Genomic DNA, 14,869 nt, shown 5'->3' with positions numbered 1-14,869 from the left:
CAGATGTATGAGTCAATACATTTTAATAACTAAACTCATTGCGCAACAGCCCTCAGGGGACCAGGGCCTAACAACTGGCTTGTGGCATTCATGCCTTTGGGGTGATCATTAGCTCCCTTGCTGTTAATGCTGTATTTCTAGACCGGAGTTCGCTACTTGTTTCTTTCAAGTAGCTCCCCGTTTGCCCTCACGACGATAGGTGGACGCTGCAATGCCAACACCATCTTATAAATATGAACGGTCACCCATCTTCTTTCTGATCAGATCCGGCACAGTTTGACTTCACTGACATCATGAGAAGCGATATTCCACTGCGGCCAAAGCGTTGACAGACACTTCACGAACACTATATAATTTTAGCTTTTGTTCACTTTTGTTTAATAGAATTTTCTTTTCTATCCTCTCCTTCTTACACGACTACAGAATAATTAGCACTAGTTCTTTGTATAAAAATGAAATACTGGAGGTGCAATTTGAACAGATTTTGATGAACTAAGATTTGCTATAAATTCAGTTGTAGATGCTCCTGCTTTATATGCATCTTTCATCAGAAAGATATTCATATTTGAAGATTCCACATATTTAAAACAGTCAGGGAACACCGAAATTGGAATTTAGCAGTTTCTAATTGAAGGTGTGAAAAATCAACCTTACTGTAGCTTCCACATTGAAAAAGAAAGAAAGAAAAAAAGACAAATCAATATCCACAAAATATTGATACGAATACAATAAAATGAATGAAAAATTAGGATTAAATGTAATTTTTTCATAATCCACGAGTTTTCTCGGTAACTAAAATTCCCTTACCACGGGCTTTTCCGGTGACTAAAATGCCCATACAATTTCAAGTTTTCGGATAGAGTGGCCATCCTGCGTACGATAAATACACTTAACTTTGAACAATAATCGAGAAATTCAGAAAGATAAAAGATTAACCCATATTTTAATCACAACTACGAATTAGCGAATCTTCCGCTAATTTCATAAGCATTGGTCTTCCTTAATATTCTAGTTTACATTCTCTTCAGCATATCGAAAGAAATTATAGCAGGAAAAGTAATTTCTTAACAAAATCCTTTGTTTATTTTATTTTAAATGAATGGATTAACTCTTTTCCTAGCTGAACCTCTCAATTAATGAAATATTAATTATATAGAAATTAAAAATTTCAATTATTAAATATTTATTCACAAAAATTTATGTTGTATGAATACGACATTGACAATTAAATTTAAATGACCTAATTTCTGTCACATTTGTTTAAATTGAAAGACATTATTTCCTCTAAGTATTAAAAAAATGTTTACGATGTTTCGATCACCATAGTTACACTAGTTTCACCTGTTAATGTTTTGCGTTTATCATAGTTTGGTATTTCAAACGTTACAAATATATGATACCACATTGCAGAAAAATCAAATACTTCTAGAAATACTTTATTGAAATATGTACTAGACTTATAAAAACTGGCGCTGTCTTCGTTTATAATAATTTATAGGAACTGTGATCATGTTTCGTACATGTTTCCTTGTTTTGTAAAATTCTGAAACAATCGTTAAATGAAACAGCGCCTTATTTAACAAGATGACTATTGTTTGCTGCATTGTATACAGATCTAGTAGTTCACTGCAAAGATCTTTGCTATATCTATCTATATTATGGCGTATATTTGTCACAGCGAAAGCTGAAAGTACAGTAACGGTGAGAGATCAATCGCAATTTTCATCATTCACTACTTTACATTTGTTAATGTTCTAAGCATCATTTTTAGGATTTGGCAACGATTTTCCGAAATTGTCAATTGCAAGCTTCGAATTAGGGAAAAAAAAAAGAAAAAAAAAAAGAAAAAAAAAAGAGAGGATAGCTGTAGATATTGATATAATCAGACATGCAGATTCTTCTGTTACAGAAATTACATTTCCATTTTACAAACAGAAGCGTTCGCAATAGGTTTTAGTGCCAGCTAATAATACTCTTAGTTCCAGCTTTCCCTATATATATATTATATATATATATATATATATATATATATATATATTATATATATATATATATATATATATATATATATATATATATATATATATATATATATATATATATATATCACTAATCTAAGTCCTTTCATAAATATTTCAAATTTCCACTCAGTTTTACTTTTCCTAAATACAACTACTTTTGAAAATATAAGTTTTGGTTTCACAGACTTTGTCATATTCCGTAAGATGTGGTGTACATAACTAAAGTATTTTTCAACTCAATTTCCTTATATATATATATATATATATATATATATATATATATATACTGAATCGATACGTTATGATTATACGCATTTATTTTGAAACAAATATAACTGAATGCAGCTACCGATTATTTCAGTTGCTACATTTTTACCATTACCAAGTTAAAGTAAACCAGTTGAACTCGATATCAATTGCACATCTTGACATTTATAATTTGAACCATTTTTCCGATCAAATTATTCACTATAATTTATAATAAAGGAAGTTAGTACAAGAAGCAATAAGATTTGTACCAGTTCTATTTTAGTTCGGCGATTATTTTCCTAGATATTTTGCACCTACAATAGGACTGCAATTACCCAAGATGCTGCATTATACAAGTCGAACCAAGACTATCCATGGCTTTGGATTGAATATTGTAACAAAGGAAACACTGACCAAAGCTTTAACACACACAGTATTTTAAACTATAATGTGTTACAGCTTCGGATATCTAACATATCCTTCATCAGATAGTGTCTGATGAAGGATATGTTAGATATCCGAAACCGTTACGCATTATAGTTTAAAATACTGTGTGTGTTAAAGCTTTGGTCAGTGTTTCCTTTGTTAGAAGTAGAACCAGTAAGTATAAATGAAATGAACTGAAATCTTTGAGTTTTACGTCCCACGATTATGCTGGCTAGGCTAAAGAGGACGATGATGCTGAGAAATGAATGAAATGATGGAATGAAGAAAGTGGGAGAACGCCCAGAAAACCCACGCACACGGTGTTTGTCCACCACAAAGTTCACCTGGCGCGAGCTAGGATCATCGAATCAGGGATCCTATGCACCAGAGGTGAACGCTCTACCACTGAGTCACCGCGGCCCCCACCAGTAAGTATACTACACTACTTTCGTTATAATCCACTAAATCATTGTCGTGAAAGTGTACAGACTATACATTTAAAAATAGACTTAATAATGAATGACCGTTACAAAACTTTGAAATGAAACAGAATCTTCCGCTTGATGTTCCACTACTATGGTTTGTAGGTTAAAGGACATGAATAATCAATGCACGCGAATAAAAATTAAAAGTCAATGAGATGAATATTGTGGAAGAAAACGGCAAACGCTACGAAAATCATGGGCATAATGTTATTGGTCAGAATCTTACATGGTCTAATCTCAAAGTACAAACCTTTAACACGTAAAGCGTTCTACTTTCCTACTCTGAACAACAGCAAAACACTACTTGCCGAAATACTTTTCGATGATAATGAACCACTTGACAAAACTAATTGCAAATGTTTATTTATCTCTGTTTTAGTAAGATAATGAATTCACTACAATCTGGCGCGAAGCTTACACCTGATACTGCACTATACAAATAAATAAACCGCTTTATATCGGTAATTTGAAATGGTAGTGGCGATCGTTTTTTTTTTTTTTTTTTTTTTTAATTCAAATTTTCAGCTATCCACCGTGGCATATGAATACAGCATATTGGATAACTGTAGTCTAATAAAAACCCTCTTTAAAAACGTTAACACATAATAAAAGTGCATAGATGATAGTGTTTTCTTTGTAATTGTACAGGCTATAACAAACTGGCATTTAGCTGTTCTCACAAATTTTCACTTTTTTTCTTCGTTAGAACTTAATTAATGTAAATGAACGTATTATGTACTGAATATCTTATAATTTTTCTGTGTAAAACAAGTGAATCAATGTAAAAACATATGCACGAACTTCTCACAATTACATAAATTATAAATACACATACGACTTTGTATTCTATAAATATATCTGCAATTTCTTTTTGATACATCTAACCGTTTCGACTAGTTCTTGTAATGACAGAAACTGTAATGATAAAAGTAGAAATTTAAGAGAAGAGCCATGTGTGAACACCATATAATTTAATAAATTAAACGTTACGTATTCCATCTGTTTTATTTACTTTAACTGACGTTTCAAGGGCGACTTATGTCTTTCTCAACAGCTTTATCATCACAAAATAAATAACTATTGTACAAGCGTGGTGTAATAATAATTTTCTTCCGATATGCAACAATTATAACATTGTTATACCAATGTAACTTTGATTCAAATTTAGAACATTAACTGTTTGCTTAAGCTAATTTTATATTGAGTGAAAATGATCCAAATTTCACTCAATTTGAAACCCTCCTCTCTATTCATGGTGTTGACACTTTGCTTAATTTCTATTGTCTTTCATAGTAACCTTTTATATTTGTGGATGATTCTGCTTAAAGAAATATTGCACTCTCAAACCAAGGTTATGCTTTTCTTGACCGATTCAATCGGAAATGAAATGAAATGAAATCTTTAAGTTTTACGTCCCACGGTTATGCCGGCTAGGCTAAAAGAGACGGCGATAATGAGAAATGAATGATATGGTGGAATGAAGAAAGTGGGGGGAAACGGGAGAACCCGAGAATATCCACGCATATGGTGTTTGTCCACCAGAAAGCTCATTTGACGCGAGCTGGGATCGAACCAAGGACCCCATGCACCAGAGGCGAACGCTCTATCACTGAGCTACTGATTCAATCGGATATACCTTTAAGTGCTGAGGATAGTGGAAAATGTTATGTCAGGATATGTCATGTAAGTTTAAAGTAAACATTTCTAATCCATCGAGGAAGATGAGAGCCCTTGTTGAAACCGTTTGACAAGTTCTAAAATTAAGACGCATTTTAAGGTAAGACATCACTAAATAGTATGAATGTAAATAACTCTAACAATGACAGATATTTCCCTTTTACATTCCACTCTATGCAAGTTTAGATCCTTTTGGACGTTTCTCTAGCTCCCGAAGATAACTTGTCGTACAAATGAAATATTTGTCAACTACAACAATTCTAAGCATCTACGGTCATATTATAATTTTTACCTTAACTCTTATAATCTTTGGTTATGTCTCATTGAAAAACTAAAATTACATGAAACTGTCCTACCATATCGCCCTTCTCGAGACAAAGAGGCATATCTCATTTTTTGCAACTTTTCCAGGAGACAAGTTTAAAGATTTTATCATGATTTATTCTATCGTGTTCAGTTAAAATCTAATTTGATTTCGTAAGTTATATACCTGAAACGAAGGAGATCAAATTAAATTTTAAAAGAAGACGATAGAATAAATAATGGGAACAGGTTTAACTTGTCTCCTGGAAAAGTTTGAGATAAGCCCTTTTGTCTCGAGAAGGACGATATAGGACAATATAAAGCATTAATAAGGAGAAAATTTGTTAAATTTTCAATCTTAATACGTCATTTATTTAAAAAAAAAAAAAAAAAAAAAAAAAACTTTTAAGTATACCTTCAACACAGTATATCAATTTCTAAGAGCAACAACCCTTTAAAAATTTATTATGTTGTTATATAAATACTGCAACAGGAGAAGTAAATACCACACTCACACTAAAGTCACTTGTCTATTTCGTTCTTTCCACTCTTTAGCTGTGTCTTCGAACGGTGACACGTTTTCATTCCAGCTCGCAACACTAAAAGTACTACTATCGGAAGCAGACACAGGCATTGGTTCTAAGTTTAGCACGATCTTCTTAACCGAATCACTAAATCGAACGGAATGTCGCAGTGATTTGTTTGACGTAGAACCTGGATCACTAAGTGAGCAACGCCTACTGGCATTTTCTTTCCCAGGCACTTTGAGGTGAGTAGCGGAAGTAGTAGTTTTGATAGATGAAGCGAAGAATCGCATTGGAACATTACTATCAGTCATAAAGGAGTCATTAGGTGAAAGAGATTTTCCTGGTAATAAGATAGTTTATAAATACACTCAATTAGAATATTAATACATTAACACATATGTTAAAACATGCCTTTAAACTGTAAGTTCAACTAAATTGGCAATTTTCAAATAACTACGAGGCGCATCCAGAAAGCAACTTTTCCATGCGTCCCATAGCTAGGAAACCGCATATTGCGCGAAGCGACTGCGTGCATGTGAGAGAGTAAGGTCCTAGCACAGCGCATGCACTATAGGAACTTTCCTAGTGTTCTCAGGAGTGTCGTGGCAGTGGTTGAAGATGGACATTCCTATTCCAGCTCCCGCCTCGTATGAAGTGCGAGCAATGATAAAGTTTTTGAATGCACAGGGCATCGCGCCGATTGAAATCCATCATCAGTTGTATCGTTGCAAAAAAAAAAAAAAAAAAAAGTCAATGCAGACCACATGCGCCTTGCTTTGTGTTCTGGAGTCAGTTGTTTGAGCACCTACCTGGCACACAACTTCTTGAACAACAGGCGCTCCGTGACAATGGTGTGCAATAAAGAGCGGGAAATCTGCGAGAACTGACCGCTGAGTTCCGTTATTGTAAAGAGACGATTCTGTATGATGCGCTACGCCCTGTGCATTCAGAAACTTTATCACTGCTCGCACTTCACATGTAGCGCGAGCTGGAATAGGAACGTCCATCTTTAACCACTGTCACGACGTTACTGAGAGCACTAGAGAATTTCCACTGGCGCATGCGCCATGCTAGGACCTTACTCTCTCCGTACACGCAGTCGCTTCGCGTAACATACGTTTTCGTAGGTACGGGACGCGTAGGAAAGTTACTTTCTGGATGCGTCTCGTACAATAAAAATCAAACTGGAACTGGCTAGACAGCTGTTAACGAACTATAGACTAGACATCTCATTTAGAGGTGAGAAAAAATTATGATCATAACGTTATAAAATAGTCATGGTATTCCTCAGGTACATAACATGTTCACATCTACACTAGCGCTGTTAAAATTCGAATCATTCAAGGTTCGAATGTTCGATTCTTTCAATATTCGAATATTGAAACGAATACTCAGATATTCGAATATCAGCAGAAAACTGATTCGAATAGCGAAATTCGAATAATTTTAGCAGCTTTAACTTACATATTACCAATCAATTTCATAGTGCTTTCTATGTTTCAGCACAATCCTATGTATTTTAAATTTACCTTTCTCACAATTTATAAAACACAAGATAATTTATAGGGTAAATAAAGCAAGCAGCTCATTTTTTTTTCACAACTTGCTATAGGAATGAATTTAATGAAATTGATACCTACGAATATAGGTAAAAAGAACAAAATCGGTTGTTCAATCTATTTATCTCACAATATCTAATTCAACCGTCACAGGTGTTCGTTAATACAGACACTAAGTTTTCCTAGAGTTCTGGTTTCGTTCATGTAATCTGAATGGCTGACGACCAACCTCAAGATTGATTCTGAATGGTCACGGTACAGGCTATGTGTGCAGCATCCATTTGGTGCACCGGAACAACAAGCCCGAGATCAATTCTCAGTCCAGTCACATACTTCTCAATCTATGCAGCATTTTTATTTATTTATTTTTTCTATAAAGTAAAACAGGGTGAATCTGAATTGACTCTAAAAGCCTATCTAACTTTCAATAGAATTGTCATAGGAAGTGCCCAAAATATGTCTGCATGATTTAATCATTGAAGTCTAGTAGTTATGCCTCGTATTTGAAGACTATTACTTGTCTTGTAATGTATAGTCAGTATCAAATTACCTATTTTCACCATAAAATACCATCTAATATAAGTTTCTTTCTTTAGGCACGTTAATTCTCTATTAGAAAAAGAAAAAAGAAATTATTGTTATGCTGAGCATGGAGTAAGATTTTTTTTTTTTTTTTAAGTAAAAGCTTTCACAACATTGATTCAGATAAGTACGATAAACTGTGAATAGATATGCATTTATGATCTTACGTCCAAATGACTAATTGTTTTCGGAGGTATAGGAGAAAAATTATTGATCAGTCATATCCGATCAAATAAGCCTGCACGTAGAGGGGCTATGCCCATTCACCCATTATAAAATAATTTACTATAAATCTATGATCTAACTTTTGGAATGGAACTTAAGAAATTTTAGAAGAAACGCTTCAAACGAAATTTTAGCATTACACTCAATTACGATGTCCTGACTAATTACATGGATTTACACAACTAATAATTCTCTTTTTATTATCTTTCTCTGTGTCACAAATATCAACAATCAAATCATAGCTTACAATGCTGTTGAAGAGAGTGCAAATTTTCCATATTAAAGAATATTAAAGGGAATTGATTCTGCCCTTTCTACAGTAAATTTTATATATCTTCAATGACGGTACGTTAATTTTTATTTCATTTTTTTTTTTTTTTTTTGTTTTTTTTTTCTTTTCTTGTATAACAATTTTGTTGTATAACAATTTAGAACGAAACAGAACGTCATTAACAGTTTTGCGGGATTGGAATATTGTTCAAATTTTGGATATAAATTTGAGAAACCACAGAAATTTATTTTCAATTCACTCAAGCTGTTGACACTGTTTATGAGTGTTTGCATTCCATAACGTTAATGGACATTCTAATTTTGTCCTGACGTATATAAAATATGATTTTTTCAATGTACGAATCGTTTTGAAATCCTTTTCCATTCTATCAATCACCAATTTCAGTCCTTTAGTAGAACATAACATGAATTACATCTTGCCAATGCTATATATGTCACGAAAGCCAGAATTATGTTTTCATAGTATTCTCAGTTGCTGAACGTACTGAGACGAGTTAGAAAGTTGCTGGCCGATTAAATTGGATGTGAAAAATCATCGACATCTCATTGATACACGTACATTAATCTATAAACCATACGCTTTTTGCCTGGAATAAGATTATCAAGATAGCTTACTTCATAAACAATGCTGAAATTCAATAATAGAACAAGAATTATACGAAAATTCTATAAGTTACCTGTTAATCCCCGATAGCCTGAGAACCCTGACTCAAATGTTTCTATCAGATCCTGCTGGTGCTTTATAAAATCTTCAACTGCAACTCCTTTCACCTAAAAATAAACAACAGCAATATTAAATAATAAACTCATTAATAGGAAAAGTTCAATTTTGCTGTAGTTACGTTCGAGTTAATAATTTTTCGCTACTAGATGTGCTCCACTGTTACGACCATACGTTTCCCTGTTAGGAATAATGCCTCACCATTACAAAAAGGTAAACAACAATATTCACCCAGATTAATTTGGGTATACGTATAGTGCACTACAGTACAGTAAAACCACTTTAAGTTCGATATCTACGGTTCCTTCAAAATGTGTTCAACTTAAAGATATATCCAAAGATAGAGGGAAATTGTAAATGAATTCTATTCTAACGAGGAATGATCAATACCATTGATAGTAAGTTCCTACGAACAAAATTTGCAATCAACTCTACATGCCAAAATAATTTAACTTAATAATATATTACATAACTATTAACATATACATAGTACATGCTAAGCAGTTACAGGATTCAGGATATTTTTTATCTATTTTCAATACAGTTTGTCAAGTACACTAATGCACTACACGTATGCAATAGACACAAAGATAGTACATCACTTCTATATAAACATTTGAAAATACAAAAGTAAAGCATGAGGAGCAGTCAAATGAAAAGCGAACACCCTCCATAAAAATACATTTCTCGCAAATGTTGGCAACACTGTTGTTACTTACCGATACTGTCATCTCTCGCGGGGAGAAATACATATTGACAACTCACAGTTGTTCACTTATTGCTTTATAGGTGAGCGTATTCAAAGTGTGTTCGTTCAGCATAGAAATGGAGGCAAGAAAGAAGAGCAGAGGCGTGGTTCATTTTTTGGTGGCTAAGGGTGTTCATCAATTCACACAATCACATCAAGGGTAATAGCTCGATGGGCCTGTCCTGGGCGCGAATCGTCTTGCAATGATGTGTGTCTTTCTTAGAATCTCTTATGCCACTTCTTCTGCACACTTGTTAGTGACATGCAATGTTCGACATACAGCAAAACATGCGACGATGAGTTTCACGTGTTCCAACACCATCTGCGCTTAGGTCTTCCTAATGATCGTTTTCCGATTGGATTTCGTATTAAAACTTTAAAAGTGTTCCTACTTTTTTCCATTCTGGCTACATGACCTGCCCACCTGAGTCTCCTAGACTTGATGACCCTAAGGATGTTTGGTAAACGATATAAATGATACAGTTCCTCGCTATGAAGTTTCCACCATTCCCCATTCCCGTTCTTCTTGGGTCCGCATATTCGTTTCAGGACTTTAATCTCAAACTACTATTAAATAACTTCGTGAAAAAATTTTACTATAATATGACAAAAGCCATGTAGACTCTGTACAGGGTCAAGCAATAATCGAAAAAAATAAAATAAAATAAAAATTAAAAGAAAGAAAAAAAAAAATGACAGATGAACTAGAACTTGAAAAGCGCCCCGCTCTAGGAAGAAATTGTTTATACAGTGAAACCTCTACTAACGGACACCTCTATAAAGCGGACACCTCCCGTAACGGACATATTTTGTAAGCCCCAAACACTGTAATAGTATAAAACATATTGGCAAATCTCTCTAAAGCGGACACTCTCTAGTACGGACACGGACAGTCTTTTCTGTCTTTTATAGGTATTATTTACCTCCATATTACGGACACTTTCTCTAGAAACAAGTTGAAAAGGACAGTAAAAATACATTTTTAGTAATTCATGCATGTGTCATCAAGGAAGCATTCTGACAACATTTTGCCTCCTCAACTGTCTATTAAAATACGGAGCAACCCGTACGAAACGTCTCTGTTTAACAATACTCTGATGTCCTATGCTTGCATTCCATTCCCACCCAATCTGTTTTAGACACAAAAGTGATTGACAGTTGCCCGCCGTTTGTGATGACACGTTATTCAAGTTCGGTATTTTTTGCCCATTGGTATGCATATTAGGGTGGAGTGAAAAATTGAAGTTTGCACATCGGTATTCTAATAGTGCGGGATTATTGCTCCTTAGTAAGTATTTTAAAAATCAATATTTATTTTCGTTGAAATCTATTATCTTTGGGTGCCACCAGCATGGTTAACCCTTTCCTTCCGCAAAATTTTCCAACTTTTAGGTTGGCGAGCAAGGAGACTAGAGGAATGGTTGATATCCTGCCAAATAATTGTCTTATAAACTTGATCTAAAAAGAACTGAAATGGAAAGTATGTGTTTTTATTCTGCCAAAGCATTTTACAATGCGTAGAGTGAAAATATTTCAAATTTTCTTGCTACAAATACAAGGACTGCTACGAATATTGGCAAAAAGGGTGGAATAATACGACTTTTAGAAGAGTCTGTTCAGAGACTTTTGCAATGGTTGGTTTGTCTGCTGCACGTAAATGAGCTCCCTTTAAGACATTTGCTAGAATCAATTGATGGTAAGATAACAGATCCTCATGCATTTTTTGGACAGATTGGAAGATCATTATTACATTGTGAAAACCAACCAGTTGTGGAATAAGATGTAATTGAGAGCCATCTTTCAGCTTTCGAGAATTATAATTATCTCAGTGCGGATCAGAAATATTTAAATGAGATTCGCAGGGCTGTTTCAAATGGACATTTTCCTGATTCTTTGGCAAAACGCTATCCAGGAAACATTTCGAACGTCAGGTGGGTTCCTGTAGCAAACAGAATTATTCGATTGTATGCAGCTACATCAAACCCTTCAGAAGAATTAAAAGTGCTCTCTCAGTATGTTGTAAAAGTGTATGCGCCAGTTTGGTTCAGCATAAAACAAACATTTTTGCACAGATGGATCAAGACATTTCTTCAAAATAATTCAGTTATCGCGCTTCCTTCCTGAAAAGTACAAGGCTGTCATTGATCCTGTACTTCAAAGAAATGGATACTTTGCACATCCTGAAAACATTCTCCTCTCTATGATGACAGATGAGAAGAAACATATCAGAGAACTGGACTTAAGACGAGTCCTTAAGGCAAAAACCTCGCAAATGCCTGGAATCAGAAATTACGACATTCCATTACTCAATTTTGAAGCTGAAGACTACACAAAACTCATAAACTGGACAGATTTGGCTATAATTGTCCCCCCCCCCCCCACACACACACACTTATTATGGATCTCACTCCTTCGAATATTCATAGAATCATTCAAGGTGATACCACAAATATTGAAATTCCCAAAGATTCCATGCCTTAGCCAAGCTGTAGAACGATGTGTAAAATTGGTGACAGAAGCATCGTCTTGTGTTTGTGGTGTAAGCGCACGAGATGGATACATAAGGGCAATACTCGAGTCCCGAAGAAGTACGCCTGTCTTCAACACATAGTTAGAGTTTTCTACAGTGTAATGTATGTTGACATGTATCTCCACATATTATTTTGATATGAAGTTTTCCTAGCTCATTTTCAAGAATAGAAAGTAATGTATTTTGTCATGTTTTCACATATTATTTGTATAGTACGATTTCCTAGGTTATTTCCAAACTGAGATCAGAAATGTTCATGTCATTACATGACTTTTCTTATATTTGCAATTAATCTAAAAATTGTGTGAAGATGTCTATTGTAACATACATTACACACAAAAACCTAAATCTTATGTTTGTACTGAGTGGTGTATTTTTGTCATCTTTTTTCACATATCATATTATAAAGCTTTCTTAGCTTATATTCAAACAGACAAGAATGAAAAATCGCCTCACTAACTTCTCTAATATTATTAATATACAGTATTTATCAATGATGCCTGTAGTCGAGTATATACGTAGGGTAATACAGACTACACATAAATCTAGTCCAATTTTACGTACAAGGTAGTGTTCTTTTTTTGTTTGTTCACATGTTTATAAAGATTTTCCAACTGATTTTCAAACTAAGATAAGAAACAAAAAAGTTGATGTTATGAAACTTGTGTAATATTTGTAATAATTATAAAGATGTTGTATTCGAATATAGCATATATGTAAGATACTTAGTTTCATTTTTCCATTCAAGTATAATGTAAAAAATATAAGTACGTTACAACTAACTTTTCGAGCCCTCTATATCTATAACACTAAAAGAACTGACTCAGAGGAGTGAGGTTTCTGTGATACAATATTGTTATATAACGACTTTTCCGAACAGAAAAAAAAAAAAATGCCTCATTTCACAGTACTATTAAAAATACATATTTCAGCCAAATTTCAAGTCCGTTTAGCACCCAAAGGAAATGACTCAAGAGACTAATATTTCTGTGGCACAGTACTCTAATGGTAAGGCAACTTTTTCTCTTTATTAGAAAAATAATATAGAAAAAAATAATTTTGTCTCTTTTACCAATACTGATAAAGATATTGGATTTCAGCCAAATTTCAAGTCCCGGGTGGCACCCAAAGGAATTAATTAACGAGACTAATATTTTTGTGATACAGTACTCTAATGGTAAGGCAACTTTTTCGCCCTATTAGAAAAATTAATTCCCCAAAAAAATTTTTTGACCACTATTTCACTCCACCCTAATGCATATTGTCTCAAAAAAGACACTACTGGACTACAATTAAACCACAAATTAAAGCGACATACTGGAAATGTATTACGTAGTGATAAATGTAAAGTGCAGAGAACTATAACATCTTATTTCCATATTGTGCATCGAACATAAGAGTATTGGATAGCCGAGGATTATGCAGGTATCGTAACATTTTGGTAATATCCGTAAATACATGATTCCTTTAAGGCGGACACCTCTCTATAGCGCACACTTTTTGATTCCCCACGGCTGTCCGCTTTAGAGAGGTTTCACTGTACTAAAATCATTTTAGTGCAGTATACGAGATGTTTGTGACATGTTGACAGTAGATTCTGTTAAGCATGGAAAACCACTTGCAAATTTAATGCCCAATTTCGTGACAGACGATGTGACGAAAATTTAATTCCTTCTTATCTACCGCTATTACTGTCATGCGATGAATGATGATCGTTTATAAAAACCTGGCCATATACCTACAGTCTGAGGACCAAACCCAATAACTAAATAACAGGCACCCATTTAGTATCCAAAAATGATTATTTCTTCTTTACATAATTTCGGCCCTCTCTGGAGCGTTCTTAAGTAGCATTGCTACCAATTGGTTTTCTCTTCTCTCATCCTTCTTCGAAGAGGATTTTTCTTAAATATTTGGAGAACATGATATCTGAAAATTCTTTTAATTTTCTGGCATCATGATCGTGGGTTGCACAAATATTTCAGGAAAATGATCTTCAAGGATGAATATGTAAGGACAGAAAAGCAACTAGAAGCAGCGTTACTTAGGAAGACCCTAGAGGGTCTTATATATATAATAATAAGAAGAACTAATCATTGGATAGAAGACGAGTCTGTTACTTTAACATAAATACGTATCCTATAGTCTATTAGCAAATACCAAAACCAATATTTTGACTGCATAATATGCCAAACGCCCCATAATTTTCTCCAGGGGAGGGGTGGGGGAAAAGACTGACTCGTAAGCGATGTCGCGAATACATAAACTTTGATAACATACTGATTCATTTAAGCACACCGCATAACTTCATTTATTTATTTTGACCTTAACGTCCCACGATTGTGCACCAAGGCTAAGGGAGACGTAGTGATGGATGATAATACTGGAACGGAGAAATAGGAGGAAACGAGAGTACGCCAACGAAACCCTCGCACTCTGTGTTTATCCACCACCAAGTTCATTTGGTTCGGGCTGGAATCGAACCAAAAACCCATGCACCAGAGGTTAAGTGTTCTACCACTGAC

At 34.3% G+C, this 14,869-nt stretch overlaps 1 protein-coding gene across 3 annotated transcripts in view; it reads right to left on the bottom strand.

The window, feature by feature from the left end:
- olf186-M (Ki-ras-induced actin-interacting protein-IP3R-interacting domain olf186-M) overlaps positions 1-14,869 on the bottom strand; it is a 434,062-nt gene that overhangs the window by 75,309 nt on the left and 343,884 nt on the right. For all 3 annotated transcript variants that reach the window (XM_081745924.1, XM_081745927.1, XM_081745925.1), the window contains exon 7: positions 9,023-9,116. In XM_081745924.1, the coding sequence (XP_081602050.1) occupies positions 9,023-9,116 (94 nt within the window). The remainder of the gene's footprint in view (positions 1-9,022; positions 9,117-14,869) is intronic.

Source organism: Thermobia domestica, chromosome 18 (assembly GCF_964235325.1).
Source record: "Thermobia domestica chromosome 18, izTheDome1.hap1.1, whole genome shotgun sequence".
In the NCBI taxonomy this organism is placed as follows: Eukaryota; Metazoa; Arthropoda; class Insecta; order Zygentoma; family Lepismatidae; genus Thermobia; species Thermobia domestica.
Note: the sequence above shows the minus strand (reverse complement) of the source record. Positions and strands in the feature narration are given on the sequence as shown.